The 18,126-nt window shown below is 42.1% G+C and overlaps 1 protein-coding gene across 8 annotated transcripts in view; it reads right to left on the reverse strand.

Annotated features, from left to right (window-relative positions):
• LOC135512258 (girdin-like) overlaps positions 1–18,126 on the reverse strand; it is an 89,695-nt gene that overhangs the window by 40,703 nt on the left and 30,866 nt on the right. For all 8 annotated transcript variants that reach the window (XM_064934095.1, XM_064934092.1, XM_064934094.1 and 5 more), the window contains exons 4-8: positions 17,301–17,370; positions 9,085–9,143; positions 7,746–7,829; positions 7,318–7,458; positions 5,519–5,688 (exon numbers count right to left, since the gene is read on the reverse strand). In XM_064934095.1, coding sequence (XP_064790167.1) covers positions 5,519–5,688; positions 7,318–7,458; positions 7,746–7,829; positions 9,085–9,143; positions 17,301–17,370 — 524 coding nt within the window. The remainder of the gene's footprint in view (positions 1–5,518; positions 5,689–7,317; positions 7,459–7,745; positions 7,830–9,084; positions 9,144–17,300; positions 17,371–18,126) is intronic.

Raw genomic sequence — 18,126 nt, forward strand, 5'->3', positions numbered from 1 at the left:
GAGTCCAAACTTTAGATTTTGGTTCCATCTGCCATGTCTTTGTGAGATGCAGAGTAGGTGAATGAATGATCTCCACAAGTATGAAGAACAGATGAGGAGTTGTGATGGTTCTTTGCTGGTGACAATGTCAGTGTTTTATTTATAATTCAAGGCACACTTAACCAGCATGGTTTCCACAGCCTTCTGCAGCGATACACCATCCAATTTGGTGGACGCTTAGTGGGACTATCATTTGTTTTTCAACAGGACAATGACCCAAAACTGCTCCAGGCTGTGTAAGGGCTATTTGACCAAGTAGGAGTGCTGCATCAGATGACCTGGCCTCCACAAATACCCAACCTCAAACCAACTGAGATGGTTTGGCGATACACCAGAACTTCGCTTGCGTTCCATTGCTTTTCTACAGACAAAGGAATTCTCCGGTTGGAACATTATTGAAGATATATGTTAAAAACATCCTAAAGATTGATTCTATACTTCGTTTGACATGTTTCTACGACCTGTAATATAACTTTTTGGACTTTTCGTCCGACCTTTCGCCTGGACTTGCACGCGCGTTTGGATTTGTTCACCAAACGCCATAACAAAGGAAGGTATTTGGACATAAATGATGAACTTTATCAAACAAATCAAACATTTATTGTGGAACTGGGATTCCTGGGAGTGCATTCGGATTAAGTGAAAGTGAATATTTATAATGCTATTTCTGACTAATGTTGACCACACAACATGAGGGATCTCTTTGGCTGTCTCTGAGCGCCTTACTCGGATAATTGCACGGTGTGCTTTTTCTGTAAACAAGGAGAAGGAGAAGTTGATCTTATGTTCCATGTATAATAGCTGTATCTTTTATCAATGTTTATTATGAGTATTTCTGTAAATTGATGTGGCTCTCTGCAAAATCACCGCATGTTTTGGAACTACTGAACATTACGCGCCAATGTAAAATGAGATTTTTGAATATAAATATGCACTTTATCGAACAAAACATACATGTATTGTGTAACATGAAGTCCTATGAGTGTCATCTGATGAAGATCAAAGGTTAGTGATTAATTTAGTCTATATTTCTGCTTTTTGTGACTCCTCTCTTTGGCTGGAAAAATGGCTGTGTTTTTCTGTGACTTGGTGGTGATCTAACAATCGTTTGTGGTGCTTTCGCTGTAAAGCCTTTTTGAAATCAGACACTGTAGCTGGATTAACGAGAATTTTATCTTTAAAATGGTGTAAAATACTTGTATGCTTGAGGAATTTTAAATTTTGAGATTTTTGCTGTTTTGAATTTGGCGCCCTGCACTTTCACTGGCTGTTGGCGTGGTGGGACGCTACCGTCCCAAATATCCCAGAGAGGTTAACGCTTTATTGGTGACTACATGATTCTATATGTTATTTCATAGTTTTGATGTCTAAACTATTATTCTACAAAATAGAAAATAGTAAAAATAAAGACAACTCATGAATGAGTAGGTGTCCCAACTTTTGAATGGTATTGTGCGTGCGTGTGTGATATATATATAAAAAAATATACATACATACTACCGTTCAAAAGTTTGGGGTCACTTAGTTGGAGACTTATCTCCCTAACCAACTTTAAACATCTGCTATCGCTGCAGCTGTACATAGTCCATCGGTATATAGCCCACCCAATTTACCTACCTCATTATTTTTCTGCTCTTTCGCACACCAGTATCTCTACCTGCACATGTTCATCTGATCATTTATCACTCCAGTGTTAATCTGCTAAATTGTAATTATTCACTCCTATGGCCTATTTATTGCTTACCTCCTTATTGCCTGCCTACCTCATACCTTTTGCACACAATGTATATAGATTAATTTTTCTACTATGTTATTGACTTGTTTATTGTTTACTCCATGTGTAACTCTGTGTCATTGTCTGTTCACACTGCTATGCTTTATCTTGGCCAGGTCACAGTTGCAAATGAGAACTTGTTCTCAACTAGCCTACCTGGTTAAATAAAGGTGAAATAAATAAAATAAGAAATGTCCTTGTTTTTGTCCATTAACCTCTTACACTTATGGTGGCGCTATTTCATTTTTGGAAGAAAAACGTTCCCGTTTTAAACAAGATATTTTGTCACAAAAAGATGCTCGACTATGCATATAATTGCTACTGTTCGAAAGAAAACACTCTGACGTGTCCAGAAATACAAATATCTTCTCTGTGCGTGCCCTTTAACGTGAGCTTCAGGCAAAACCAAGATGACTTGGCATCCAGGAAATGACAAGGATTTTTGAGGCTCTGTCTTTCATGATCTCCTTATATGGCTGTGAACGCAAGAGGAATGAGTCTGCCCTTTCTGTCGTTTCCCCAAGGTGTCTGCAGCATTGTGACGTATTTGTAGGCAGATCGTTGGAAGATTGACCATAAGAGACCACATTTACCAAGTGTCCGCCCGGTGTCCTGCGCCGAAATTGGTGCGCAAAAGTCACCTGCCAGTATTTTTCCATGGGGCACAGAGAGAGAAGCAAGCTTCCACGAACTGCATGTCAATGAAGAGATATGTGAAAAAACACCTTGAGGATTGATTCCAAACAACGTTTGCCATGTTTCGGTCGATATTATGTAGTTAATCCGGAAAAAGTTTCACGTTGTAGGTGACTGCATTTTCGGTTCGTTTCGGTAGCCAGGCGCAATGTAGAAAACGGAACGATTTCTCCTACACACAGACGCTTTCAGGAAACACTGCGCATCTGGTATGTGGCTGGGAGTCTCCTCATTGAAAACATCAGAAGCTCTTCAAAGGTAAATGATTTTATTTATTTGGTTATCTGGCTTTTGTGAAAATGTTGCGTGCTACATGCTACACAAAATGCTATGCTAGCTTTGCATACTCTTACACAAATTAGTCAATTTCTATGGTTCAAAAGCATATTTTGAAAATCTGAGATGACAGTGTTGTTAAGAAAAGGCTAAGCTTGAGAGCAAACGCATTATTTTAATTTTATTTGCGATTTTCAGAAATCGTTAACGTTGCGTTATGCTAATGAGCCTGAGGCTTAGTCACAATCCCGGATCCGGGATGGGGAGTTTCAAGAGGTTAAAATATCATCAAATTGATCAGAAATACAGCGTAGACATTGTTAATGTTGTAAATGACTATTGTAGCTGGATATTTTTAATGGAATATATACACATAGGTGTACAGAGGCCCATTATCAACAACCATCACTCCTGTGTGCCAATGGCACGTTATGTTAGCTAATCCAAGCTTATTTTTAAAAGGCTAATTGATCATTAGAAAACCCTTTTGCAATTATGTTAGCACAGCTGAAAACTGTTGTGCCAATTAAAGAAGCAATACAACTGGCCTTCTTTAGACTAGTTGAGTATCTGGAGCATCAGTATTTGTGGGTTCGATCACAGGCTCAAAATGGCCAGAAACAAAGCACTTTCTTCTGAAATTCGTCAGTCTATTTTTGTTCTGAGACTTGAAGGCTATTTATTCCATATGAGAAATTGCCAAGAAACTGAAGATCTCGAACAACGCTGTGTACTACTCCCTTCACAGAACAGCGCAAACTGGCCCTAACCAGAATAGAAAGAGGAGTGTGAGGCCCCTGTGCACAACTGAGCAAGAGAACAAGTACATTAGTGTCTTGTTTTAAAATGGAACAAAAACTAAAGTGGCTTTTCCTTCAAAAAACAATGACATTTCTAAGTGACCCCAAACTTTTGACCGTTACTGACAGGTGTATAAAATCGAGCACACAGTCGCCATAGACAAACATTGGCAGTAGAATGGCATTACTGAAGAGCTCCATGACTTTCAACATGGCACAGTCATAGGATGCCACCCATCCAAATCAGTTCGTCAGATTTCTGCCATGCTAGAGCTGCCCCAGTCAACTGTAAGTACTGTTATTGTGAAGTAGAAACATCTAGGAGCAACAACAGCTCAGCCGCAAAGTGGTAGGCCTCACAAGCTCACAGAACGGGACCGCTGAGTGCTGAGGCGTGTAAAAATTGTCTGTCCTCTGTTGCAACCCTCACTACAGAGTTCCAAACTGTCCCTGGAAGCAACGTCAGCACAAAAACTGTTTGTCGGGAGCATCATAAAATGGGTTTCCATAGCCAAGCAGCCGCACACAAGCCTAAGATCACCATGCACAATGCCAAGCGTTGGAGTGGTGTAAAGCACGCCACCATTGGACTCTAGCACAGCGGAAACAAGATCTCTGGAGTGATGAATCATACTTCACCATCTGGCAATCCAACGGACAAATCTGGGTTTGGTGGATGTCAGACAAAGACCTGCCCCAATTCATAGTCACAACTGTAAAGTTTGGTGGCCCCTTAGTTCTAGTGAAGGGGCAGTCTTAAAGCTACAGCATACAAAGAAATTCTAGACAAATCTGTGCAAAGGTTGGGGAAGGTATGACAATGCCGTCATGCACAAACTGAGGTCCACACAGAAATGTTTTGTCGATATCAGTGTGGAAGAACTTGACTTGCCTGCACAGAGCCCTGACCTCAACCCCATCAAACACCTTTGGGATGAATTGGAACTGCGAGCCAGGTCTAAAATCGCCAAACATCAGTGACCAACCTCACTAATGCTTGTGGCTGAATGGAAGCAATTCCCTGTAGCAATGTTCCAACATCTAGTGGAAAGCCTTCCCAGAGGAGTAGAGGCTGTTATAGCAGCAAAGGAGAGGACCAACTCCATATTTATGCCCATGATTTTGGAATGAAAGTTGATGAGCAGGTGTCCACATACTTTTGTTAATGTAGTCTACCTCAAAACCAGTTTGACCCAGCACTAATAAGCCTGCATTACAACACCCCAACCGTATCACTGGACAAACCATTTCAATGGTATGATGGACTTATTTAAGAGATTCCAGAGTCAGCACCTCAGTTTTTTGCATCCTAGAAAACACTTCCGTCTGAAAGAGAATGCTTCTCGTAAAAACCCCTCCCTTTGATAAACTGACCACTGGCCTTTGTCTCTGCCCAGGGTTAATGGACTCTGAAGAGGAAGTTCAATTATTTATGACTACAATGAAGGTCTAGCACTACGGCATCAGAACAGTAGTGTAGAACCATTTGTTTCCTACTGAGAGGCAAGAGGAAATGTATTCTTCTTTAACAATATCGCTGACATAAAATTTAAGTTCCGTAATTAGCGTCCTGCTTTTGCGGTTCTCTCCGGTCAGTATTAGAGTGCTCCATGAACTGGTGAACAGAGAATGGGATACTCAAAGACAGAGCTGAGTCACGGTTCCTAGCTCAAATGACACACCGTACTGGGTTGTTTTCCATTACTAGGCAGTCACGAGACAGCAGTAGATGAACGCAGAGTGTCACATTTACAGACACTCTGCTAGACTACACGAGGCACCAACAGTACTCTTAGGATACTTGTACAAAGCTTATAGAACTTGTGAAAACCAATGATGTGTTAAGAGATCCTGGGAGGTCCAACAGTGTTTGCAGTCTACCACAGACTTACTAAAAAGGGCCAATGGAGCTGGTACAAATGAGGGTACTTACAGCTCCTGGCGCAGGCGTCTGATCTTGGCCTTGGCGTCGGCCAGCTCCACAGACAGGTGCTGGCGGCTCTCTGTGCGGCGCAAGCTAGGCGAGTCGTTGGGCGACTGGGCAAAGAGGGGCGGAGGAGAGTACAGTCCACAGTCCCTCTCCTGGGTCAGCTCCACAATGGTCTGGAAGGACACGCAACACCATAACAGTTAGACCACGGATGCAAACTGGTGAAGGCCCAAGGTGGTGACACAACATTCTCTGTGTAAACTGACTATTTTCAGAGTGGGGTTGTCACTACACCAAAATATTACTAACGATGGCCAAGTTTCATAAAACAGAGTAGTATCGTGATACCACACAGGGTTAGAGGCAAACTGAGGACGGATCAACATTGTAATTACTCCACAATACTAACCGAATTGAGAGAGTGAAAAGAAGGGCGCCTGTACAGAAAACAAATACTCCAAAACATGCATCCTGTTTAAAATAAGGCACTAAAGTAAAATTGCCCAGAAATATCCTGAATACAAAGTGTTACGCATGCATTCTGTGCTCAGTCAATAATTTCAATATGAGAAACATACACCATTATTTAGTGATCACACAGAGAGAGAAGATCTTTTCACACCCCTCAATGATCTCAATAATTTAAGATCAAAATGGCAAATATTGCCAAAAAGGAACAAGCTTGAATCCCTGTAGACATCTCACAGACCAGGACCCTGATCATGTATCCTACACTCATCTTCTATATTTAACACATGTCCCTCCTTACTTACTTGAAATGACCAGCCCAAGTAATCTTAACAGATTTGGATGGGTGAAAACAAGGCTCTCATCAAATTGCTTTCAACAGTGTTAGATCATTGATCACAATGAAAGACAAAGCAGTTGTCAGACAGGGTATTGAAGATTGAGTATACTGACCGTGTGGATTGCAGTCTATATATAGTCTACCGTGACACCTTGTTATTGAACAGTAGTACCTATGTTGCTTCAGGCTCTCCTGCTGTTCTGTCTGCTCAGTCTGGGAGGTGTGAGCTTAGGGAGATGACTCTGATTAGGACGGACCTCAAAGGAGGAGAAGCAGCACCTAGCCACCAGGATCAGTCACTTAAATGGAAACCCCAAACATAATGAAAAGCCCAGTACTAATGCAGTTAAGGCTCAAATATCGGCACACAAGGGTATATTAGGCTGGGTTCGGAGATAATAGTAGCAAAAGGCATTGGTTTAAAATGGTCTGTAACAACATATCATCCCTCCTCTCTCTCTCATCGTCCGTTCATAACCCAGTGGCTACGCAATGAAATGGGCTTTTAATGAAGAGCGTCTAGCCTCCAGTGGAGATCCTTATAATCCCACCTCCTTCTCCCTGCCCTTGGAGCCCATAGGATGCTGGGACTGCTGCTCTACCAGGTTTTGGCAACTGTACGGGTGGGCTGTCCTTAATCAGACTGCTCTGGGTTCAATTCACACACACCCCAACCATACACACAAACTGACGCACACGACATAGAAATGCAGACACCATAGCACCATACAGACTCTATACAGGCCGTTAACTCATTGAGACAACATTTTATTCATTTTACCTTTATTTAACTAGGCAAGTCAGTTAAGAACAAATTCTTATTTACAATGACGGCCTAGGAACAATGGGTTAACTGACTCGTTCAGGAGCAGAACAGATTTTTACCTTGTCAGCTCAGGGATTCGATCTAGCAACCTTTCGGTTACTGGCCCAACTCTCTAACCACTTGAGTGGAGTTAAAAAGGCACCAATGTGCCCGGTTTCAGACATGTACCTCCAGCTGGTCGTCTCTCTCGTCCACCAGGCGCTTGAGATGGAAGGCCATGTTCCTGGAGAAGGAGTCCAGGTCCTCTGGGGGCAGGTCACCCCCCTCCAGCCACTGTAGGTCCACAACATTCTCCTGGTTGTGGGTCACCTTCAAAACAACAGCATTAGCGGAGTCACACTATGCCAGCCAATACACAGAACAAATGGTGTTGAAAGCAATGGTAAGCAGACGAATTTACTTTGACTCAAACTGCTGTGGAGGGCAGTGACATAAATGTGGCTGAAAAGCTCACAGATCCGTCCTACAATAACTAAAGTTTCCTTTTACAAAAAGCTGGCCCAAAACAGACACACGAGACGCAAGGGTTTATGTTTGAATTGGATGCCTTCACAAAATGAGATATAAATATATATCTATACATCTGTCTCTCATACCTCTTGGATGTGAGATGCTATGGCAGCTTTTGTGTCAAAGTCTAGCGTCTGGATCCTCTCGATGTACTCTTCTTTCTTCTCACACTGCAAACAAAAGGAGGTGGTTTGGGGTTTGGATGACAGTCTGGAGAGTGGAATTAGAGAGGTCTTTGCGAGGTCAGCTTCCTAAACACAGGCTAGGTTGAAGATGGGAAGATAAAGACACCAGCGTCACAATACAGAGGTTCTACCACTCAATCAACCAAGGGAGCAGCTAAAATATTGTAGCTACGCTGCCTAGGCAGAAGGCAAGCATTCTGAAACAGATATTGGGATGGGGATAATGCATTTTAAGCGATTGCCAGAAAAAAAAGACGTCTAGCCAGCTAGCTAATGTCGAGGTTGAAGATTACAAGGTTAAGACAACAGGGTTCTAATATCTCGTAACTCTTTACAATTCATGGAACTAGCTTTACTAGTTAGCAACGGCACTAGTAGTTATCAATGGCGCCGGTCCCATTAGTTTATTTTTTGAATGCTTCAGCATTGAATTATTACATGGTCTTAACAGGAGAATGGCCTGGGTTCTGATTGGTTGGCTTTGAAGAAAAATGCCTGTGAAGGAATATGTAGATCAGGGGTCAGCAACAGGTGGTCCCGCAGGCCATAACCGACCCGCAACTGACTTCCCCACCAAAGTTTTTTTGCAAAACAAAAAAGGGGGATTTTCATTTTTTTGGTCAAACAAGACTAAAACCATCAGGAATTCGGCTAAAAATCAAGTTACCCTGTAATAGAACAGTGTCACCTAACAATTATGATCTAGAAAACAACATTTACATCAACACTGAATTCACACATATTTCCCTATCAGGAGTCCTTGAAGAAGTATCCTAGGTCAGAACTCCCTAAAACAGTGAGCTAAGTGTGTGAACGAGAATGACTGAGGTTAGCGTCTCTCTGGCCAGGGGTTAAGTATGACGCATCATCAGTGCTACTCCAGCCAGGCCCAGGGCAAAGACAGAGACAAGGGTCGGGTCAGGGCATACAGAGCCTCCCATTGAGAAGACACACCCTCTGACCCTTCTCTGGCCTGCTGCCAGGACAGAAGACAGACCACCTGTCATAGTGCCAACTCTGCTGAGGAAGAGGAAGCTAGTCTGAGTGAGAATGACTCATTTTACTCATACAACTGTAGTTGTGTTAACACTCGTCTGAACAATAGAGCTGACGGTTATTGATGGTCAGGAACTAGTGAGTAAGAGCTACTCAAATCAATAGAAGAGTAAGTGTTAATCCTACAGGAAATGGTAAATGGTAGACTATTGACAGTAGATGATGAGTGTACAGTAGGACTTACCTGGACAGCACAGCCAAGCAACAGCAACAACAGCTTCCTCATCTCCTCCAGACCTTGCTCTGCAGACAGATTGTCGAATAGTGTTTTACTACCATTGATTTTACTACCATACATATTTTCATTGACTGTAGTTCTTGTCCCTGGCATTTTGCCTCGTTTCAAATTATTTCATAAATCACAACCAAATTCCATAAGCTTTAGCTTTTGCTGACCCCGGCCCGGTCACACAGATAGGGCTGTAGTAAGTATCCTGAGATGAGCCATTCAAGTAACCCTATTACATACATGCAAACCTACTATTGCATGCTTATAATGTGAGGTCCTTAACCAAAAAGATTGTACTGTAATTTTCAGCATCCAATCAGCTAGGTACGGTATGATGCCAAGCCACATGTAGAGGAAATGATTACACAGCTGCTAGGAAGCTCAACAAGGTTGAGGTAATCTGTAGAATTGTAAAATAATGAGCCGGTTGGTGGGTGGGTCTGCCTGTGTGTGTGTGTGTGTGTGTGTGTGTGTGTGTGTGTGTGTGTGTGTGTGTGTGTGTGTGTGTGTGTGTGTGTGTGTGTGTGTGAAGCCAGCTCATCAGCCCCAAGGACATAAACACAGATTACTAACAGGCTTTGACAACAAGGCATGTCTATTCAGAAAAAAAGGGCCACACAGCAATAACAACCACTGTAAATCCCCACCAGTAGGTACAACATCTTCATGGACAGCCATAATATCAAATGGCAATATTTTGTTCTTAGTGTATGTTATGGTGCATTCGTTTCCTCCATGTGGGTGTGTAGTGACAGTAGAGGTAGAGGGTTTGGAAGGTTGAACTATTGGATGTAGCCTCCAGTGCATTCGGAAAGTATTCAGAACACTTGACTTTTTCCACATTAAGTTACAGCCACATTCTAAAATAGATCAAATTGTTTTCCCCATCTCAAATCCACACACAATACCACATAATGACAAAGCAAAAACAGTATTTGTTTTGCAAATGCATAAAAAAAAAAATTTAAAAAAAAGAAACACCTAATTTACATAAGTAATCTGACCCTTTACTATTTCAAAATTGAGCTCAGATGCATTCGGTTTCCATTGATCATCCTTGAGATGTTTCCACAACATGATTGAAGTCCACCTTTGGTAAATTCTAATTATTTGACATGATTTGGAAAGGCACACACTTGTCTATAAGGTCCCACAGTTGACAGTGCATGTCAGAGCAAAAACCAACCCATGAGGTTGAAGGAATTGTTCGTTGAGCTCCGAGACAGGATTGTGTCGGGGGACAGATTTGGGGAAAGGTAACAAAAAATGTCTGCAATATTGAAGGTCCCCAAGAACCCAGTGGCATCCATCAATCTTATATGGAACAAGTTTAGAACCAACAATACTCTTCCTTGAGCTGGCCAGGGGCAAAATTGAGCAATCGGGGAGAAGGGGAGTTCGGGGAGGTGACCAAGAACACAATGGTCACTTTGACAGAGCTCTAGAGTTCCTCTGGGGAGATGGGATAAACCTTCCAGAAGGACAACCATCTCTGCAGCACTCCAACAAATCAGACCTTTATGGTAGAGTGGCCAGACGGAAGCAACTCCTAAGTAAAATGGCACGACAGTCCGCTTGGAGTTTGCCAAAAGGAACCTAAAGACTCCCAGACTAGAGATTGAGCGATTATTTGAGAACCAAAAAAAGCCGATACCGATTTAAATCGTACAAATTCTATGTATTTATTTGTAATAATGACAATTACAACAATACTGAATGAACACTTATTTTAACTTAATATAATACATCAATAAAATCAATTTAGCCTCAAGTAGATAATGAAACATGTTCAATTTGGTTTAAATAATGCAAAAACAAAGTGTTGGAGAAGTAAAAGTGCAATATGTGCCATGTAAGAAAGCTAACGTTTAAGTTCCTTGCTCAGAACATGAGAACATATGAAAGCTGGTGGTTCCTTTTAACCTGAGTCTTCTAAATTCCCTGGTAAGAAGTTTTAGGTTGAGGTTATTATAGGAATAATAGGACTATTTCTCTCTATACCATTTGTATTTCATATACCTTTGACTATTGGATGTTCTTATAGGCACTTTAGTGTTGCCAGTGTAACAGTATAGCAGTATAGCTTCCATCCCTCTCCTCGCCCCTACCTGGGCTCGAACCAGGAACACGTCAAAAACAGCCACACTCGAAGCATCGTTATCCATTGCTCCACAAATGCCGCGGCCCTTGCAGAGCAAGGGGAACAACTACTTCAAGGTCTCAGAGCAAGTGCCGGCACCGATTGAAACGCTATTAGCGCGCTCCACGCTAACCATTTCATATCGATTACACAAGCCTAATCTCGGGAGTTGATAGGCTTGAAGTCATAAACAGCTCAATACTTTTATTTTTTTATTTAACCTTTATTAACTTAATAACACACAGAAATACGAGCCTTAGGTCATTAATATGGTAAAATCCAGAAACTATCATTTCGAAATCAAAATGTTTATTCTTTCAGTGAAATATGGATCCGTTCCGTATTTTACCTAACGGGTGGCATCCTTAAGTCTAAATATTGCTGTTACATTGTACAACCTTCAATGTTATGTCATAATTATGTACAATTCTGGCAAATTAATTACAGGCTTTGTAAAGGAATAAATGGTCTTCACACAGTTCGCAACGAGCCAGGCAGCCCAAACTGCTGCATATACCCTGACTCTGCTTGCACAGAACGCAAGAGAAGTGACACATTTTCCCTAGTTAAACAAAAGTCATGTTAGCAGGAAATCTTAACTAAATATGCAGGTTTAAAAATATATACTTGCATGTTGATGTTTATGGTTAAGTACACATTGGTGCAACGATAGTGCTTTTTTCGCAAATGAGCTTGTTAAAATCACCACCCGTTCGGTGAAGTAGGCTGTGATTCGATGAGAAATTAACAGGCACAGCATCGATTATATGCAACGCAGGACACGCTAGATAAACTAGTAATATCATCAACCATGTATAGTTAACTAGTGATTATGTTACGGCTGATTGTTTGTTTTATAAGATAAGTTTAATGCTAGCAAGCAACTTACCTTGGCTTCTTGCTGCACTCGAGTAACAGGTAGTCAGCCTGCCATGCAGTCTCCTCGCGGAGTGCAATGTAAGGCAGGTGGTTAGAGCGTTGGACTGGCAACCAGAAGATTGCAAGATCGAATCCCCGAGCTGACAAGGTAAAAATCTGTCGTTCTGCCCCTGAACGAGGCAGTTAACCCACCGTTCCTAGGCCGTCATTGAAAATAAGAATGTGTTCTTAACTGATTTGCCTAGTTAAATAAAGGTGTAAAAGAAAAGAAAAATACTACATTTTTATTTTAAAAATCAGCCACAATCGGTGTCCAAAAATGCAGATTACCGATTGTTATGAGAACTTGAAATCAGCCCTAATTAATCAGCAATTCCGATCAATCTGTCAACCTCTATCCCAGACCATGAGAAACAAGATTCTCTGGTCTGATGAAACCAAGATTGAACTCTTTGGCCTGAATGCCAAGATTCACGTCTGGAGGAAACCTGGCACCATCCCTATGGTGAAGCATGGTGGTGGCAGCAACATGCTGTGGGATTATTTTTCAGCTGCAGGATCGAAGGAAAGATAAATGGAGCACAGTACAGAGAGATTCTTGATGAAAACCTGCTCCAGAGAACTCAGGACCTCAGACTGGGGCGAAGGTTCACCTACCAACAGGACAACGACCCTAGGCACACAGCCGAGACAATGCAGGAGTGGCTTCGGGACAAGTCTGTCATTGAATGGCCCAGCCAGAGCCCGGACTTAAACCCGATCTAACATCTCTGGAGAGACCTGAAAATAGCTGTGCAGCGACACATCCCATCCAACCTGACAGAGCTCGAGAGGATCTCCAGAGAAGAATGGAAGAAACTCCCCAAATACAGGTGTGCAAAGCTTGTACGGTAGTGTCATACCCAAGAAGACTTGAGGCTGTAATCGCTGCCAAAAGGTGCTTCAACAAAGTACTGAGTAAAGGGTCTGTGTACGTATGTAATTGTGACATTTCAGTTTTGCTTGGTCATTATGGGGCAGTGTGTGTAAATTGATGAGAGGGGGGGGACAATTGAATACATTTTTAGAATAAGACTATAACATAACATGTGGAAGAAGTCAAGTGGTCTGAATACTTTCAAAATGCACTGTATACAACGCAATAATGCTTCTAAGGGGCATTTGGTGTTAAATGTACTGCTATAGTGTCAAGTCAACTGATTATAAAAGCCACAATAAAAATGATGACCTGTAACACTGAGCTGGCTTATATCTGTGGCTAATAAACAACTCATAGTGACATCAGTGTTTCACACATCCTAATGACAACATCCTTGAAGACCAGATTCCTCCTATGCCATCTGGAATCCTTACAGATGTCCACACAGGACAACCAGAGGATCAAAACACAGGTCTCAGCTAAACTAACAATGTTTGTGGCCCAGACTGAAGCACCATCAGTAAGAAAAATAACTGCTGGCCTATATTCACAACCTTACAGTATGATGTTCAATGTTTCTTTAGGGGGAGAAAAAAAAATCACCATATTAAAACAAGAGTTAAGTAACAGGGTTGAACTTGAAATTAAAAATCATTAATCACACAAAATAATATTCAGAGATGACTGTCAAAGTAACAAAATAACTAGGTGTTTTTTGATAATCGTGAAAACTTGGAGAAATGTTGGGGTTAAAGATCTTCCTAGACAGTGACAGAGGGGCATGTCAAAATGCCCAAGTCTATTCATATAAAAAAAAGTGTTAAGGTCACAATGAATAACTCAAGATAATATTCTGATAGATAGGATATGGACGGAACGGACGACGATTAGAAAATGTTGAGGCCCATTAAAAGCTAAACAACATCTATAAAGGCTAGGACATACAATAGCTTTGTCGGCCAAGAGTACTTAGCACCTCTGAACAGATTGCAGGCCATAATTTGCCAACTATTCTTCATGTAGAATTGCGCAAAAATATTGGCAGTCGGGATGTCCATCAGTTGGTGGTCTCTAACACACCACACCGAACAAGCGGCAGATCGACAATTTGTGTGGTGTGTGTGGTCCTTTAGGGAATATGAGAGTAGTCCGTTCTGGATTCTATTCTGAGTACACAATGCCTTCTAAATGCTTTTTCTTGAACTGAAAGCCTTAAGGATTCATACACACACAGTAGAGCCTACACACAGAAGCCTGTACAGTGATTTAGAAAGGCAAATCTTCTTGAGCGCTGAAGATAAAAGGAGCAAGCAGGCGCTGGATGAATAATTTAAGAAGCTGACTGAACCAAGCATGGCGAGAGAGCATGCGAGAGAAAGAGAGAGATGGGAGAGAGAGCAAGATGTGGCAAGAGAATGAGAAAGAGAGCAAGAGGAGAGAGGGGGTGGTTTAAAATAGATGGAAATTTCCCTTCAGAAGCCCTGGCTCTGCAGGCTTTGTTATGATAGTGCTGTATGCGCCTAGTGTGGCTCCTTCCCTCGGTCGCTACATGCCGCTCTTCCTGGCAGGAAACTCACAGGGGCTCACAGACAGTGTACCCCTCATTGCTGCAACCCTTCCTGCCCAGCCATTGTTCACAGGAACCTGGGGGAGGGGGGGGGGGGCACAAGGCCTCAGTGACACTGGGGCATACAGGTGAAAAACCCAGCAGCGTCACAGTTCTTGACACACTCAAACCAGCGCGCCCAGCACCTACTACCACACCCCATTAAAAGGCACTTGAATCTTTTGTCTTGCCAATTCACACTCTGAAAGGCACACATACACAATCCATGTCTCAATTGACTCAAGGCTTAAAAACCTTTCTTTAACAAGTGACATCAATAAGGGATCATAGACTGACCAGGTGAAAGCTATGTCATGGAAAGAGCAGGTGTTACTAATGTTTTGTACAGTCAGTGTATTTTGTCAATTGGCCCAATAATTGTTATTCATTATATGTCTATAAGGTGAGTCAGCGACTACTCATGGTTCCTCTGATAAAATACCATACTTTTGCTAATTTCACTTCCAACTGAAACTGATTTTATAAATCACTTATTTCCCCAAGGGCCTCATTTATAAACATAGCATATGTTGTGCGTATGCGTGTGCCCAGATCACGCAAAACTTTCTTTCATTCATAAAAACTGAGCTTGAAGTGAGAATGTGCTTATCCTCCCGCAAACTTTAGACCACGTGTACGCAGTTTCTATTGGTTGAAGTATTACATTGCAGGCAAAAGTAGTATCCTTGTGCTGAGACAGTGGAGCTCATATTCCCGACGTGGCTACACAACAAATTACCATGCACGCATCTCATTTAAATTGGGCCTATTAGATAGACTTCTGTCATTTCAAATTTTTGCTCTTTGCATCCGACAGGGAGCACAGTTCATAAGATTAACAGGTGAACATGTTAATATTTTGCGTTGAAATGTGTAGGCTACCACTGTACGTAGGTCTACTGTTGTTTTTTTTCCCCCCCAGAGTAGACAATGTTTCAGAATTTGTGGGCAGTGCAGAATATTTAGGTTTGGGAAAAAGTGAAAGCAAAACATGATTGCATTCAAACGATCTGTTTACTGGTCCACAACAATTTGCTATTGTTTTTGACCTTCAGAAACAGTCAGATAAAGCAAATGTCACTGCAAAAATGAAACACGCAGTCTGCTAACCCCTCCAAAGACATTTGATCAAGTTAGCCATTACATTTTCCTTTAGATACCGTCTTGGTCTAATTCCAATACTTCCAAACCATACAGCAAATAAAGGGTGTTATTGTCCCCATAAAAGGTGAATGATGGGCATTTTTCAGATGCAGTTATAATGCTTGTTCACGCTTGCACTTTCTTTTACAGCAGGTATGATTTATAAACGCATGTATGGCGTGAGCCAAGTTCATCAATCTCAATATTTTTGCAGTCTTTTCAGAAATGGCGCACACAGATATTTAGTGTTCAATTTATGTAACGGTTATAAATGAGGCCCCAGGTGCTCTAACCATCTTCAGGTTTCTAAATGTGACTTCAGGTTTCCTGACCTTCCCACAACCCCACACAGCGTTGCTGATGACTGCTACTCTGCCCTGCCTCCACCTCTCCAACTGGAGAGCACATATCTCCATACGGTTGCCATTGTTCCGGAAAAGAGACACTCCTCTGGCATCTAAACGACCACAATAGAATCGTACAATGTCAGCAATACAAAGTCGGTAGAAACTGCTCTCCACGTGGCAGGCAACGGACACCCGTGTCCAGTCTCTGAAATAAAGGCTTGATCGTCGTACCCAAGGAGAAGTAGTTTCACTAGAAAAGACACAGGCAGGGCATGACTGTCCACATTGAACAGGAGATGAGCCTTTAAGAGCACATTATATTCTAGCTGGTCAAAGTGCTTTCCATTTTGAAGCTGGATCAGACTGAATCGAAGTGATATTCAGTGTGGAGGTCAGACAGTCTGGGGTGGGGGGACCAGATGAGTTAGTTAGTGGGCTCAGAGGAGTGGGGTTTTGTGGTGTTGAGCACAGAGTGGGTTAATAATTAGAGCCTGGGGTGGATTCCCATAGTACTGATAATAGGCCCATACCCCATTGAGCCTTAATGACTGCATAATAAAAGCCACATGGTCAATCACTTTCAGATGGCTCCAGATACCAGCACTGCTGCACACCACCAGGGTCAAAGGTCATTGGAAAGAGACTGGAATGCCACATGTTTTGGTTCAGGACTTTGAGTTGGTCTGATAATACTTTGCACATAGGAGTATTGAATTTCATGGCTGTGTTGTCTAGGTCTTCACTCTAGACGCAGATACTAGCTAAGTTTCACAGTAGCAGAACGATTCAAGATTCAATAAACCAGCATAGTGTTTCCCAAATCACCGTATTTTGACAATACAATCAATGGCTGGTTTGATCTTCATTTTATTTCACCAACCAATATTGAGAGAACCAAGACTAATTCTAGCTGGGGGAAATCAAATCTACACACAAGGAAAACTGATTTCAAGATAAATGGGGAATGTGAAATGCAAACAACCTACACGTACGTTGCATAATAATGAAGTTATAAAGGGTTTAAAAAGCACATCATATCCCAGTGTAAAGAGTGTGTATTACACACTGATCAGCCATGACATGTAACAGTGTGTAACAGTTTGCATTGTTGGCAGGTCAGTCAGATGAAGGACGTACCACTGAGAGGGTTCCTGCCCAGCACCAGCACATTGGGGAGAGGCATCGCCACCAGCTGCTGGAGGGTCTCCTGGAAGAACAAAACATCAAATACTTATTATTACAGTATCAGTTATTACAGATGTTCACAGGATTTTATACATCCTGACAAGTGTACATATTGTTTTCACTGAACATCAGAATGAGTAGTGACTTCATGGAGAAGGAATCTTTAAAGGATCACTGCAGATTCATGCATGTACCCCCCCTCCCAACGCGATAGCTATAGGCTAGGCTAGAGCGTTTTAGGCAGGCCGTGTACAGAGACCGTACAGGCAGAGGGAAGCCCAATGGGGATGTTATATAAAAGAGTATCAATTTGTCCAACAATGGACAAAGCAGAAGTCTCATATAGCATCTTTTGATGATGTCACACTTCCTGTGTCTATGTGCCGACTGTGCTCTTGGCTGTCATGTGACAATGGTGACCTTGGTCTTTCTGTAGGTTGTAAATCTCAAATCCCCTTTCACTACACAGGTATTCAAATGGGATTTTTTTTTCCATCATGAAAACAGGATGCCCACACTTAAAGCTCACATACATATGTGAAAAGGAGCACATGGGAGTGCAAACACACACACAGCGCAAAAGCTGTCGTCAGCTGACTAGACAACTAAAGCTGGGGGGGGGTGGGGGTTGGAGGAGAGCTAGGCTGCCATTCCTCGAAGTTGGTGAATTTAGCATTTTTCAAACACCCGAAACCATGTCCCTGCAATCGAGAGCCATAATCATTATGCTTACATTCGATGTAAAATGTTCTGCACTTCTAAGCATACCTCTTCAGCT

Source organism: Oncorhynchus masou, chromosome 24 (genome assembly GCF_036934945.1).
Source record: "Oncorhynchus masou masou isolate Uvic2021 chromosome 24, UVic_Omas_1.1, whole genome shotgun sequence".
NCBI lineage: Eukaryota > Metazoa > Chordata > Actinopteri > Salmoniformes > Salmonidae > Oncorhynchus > Oncorhynchus masou.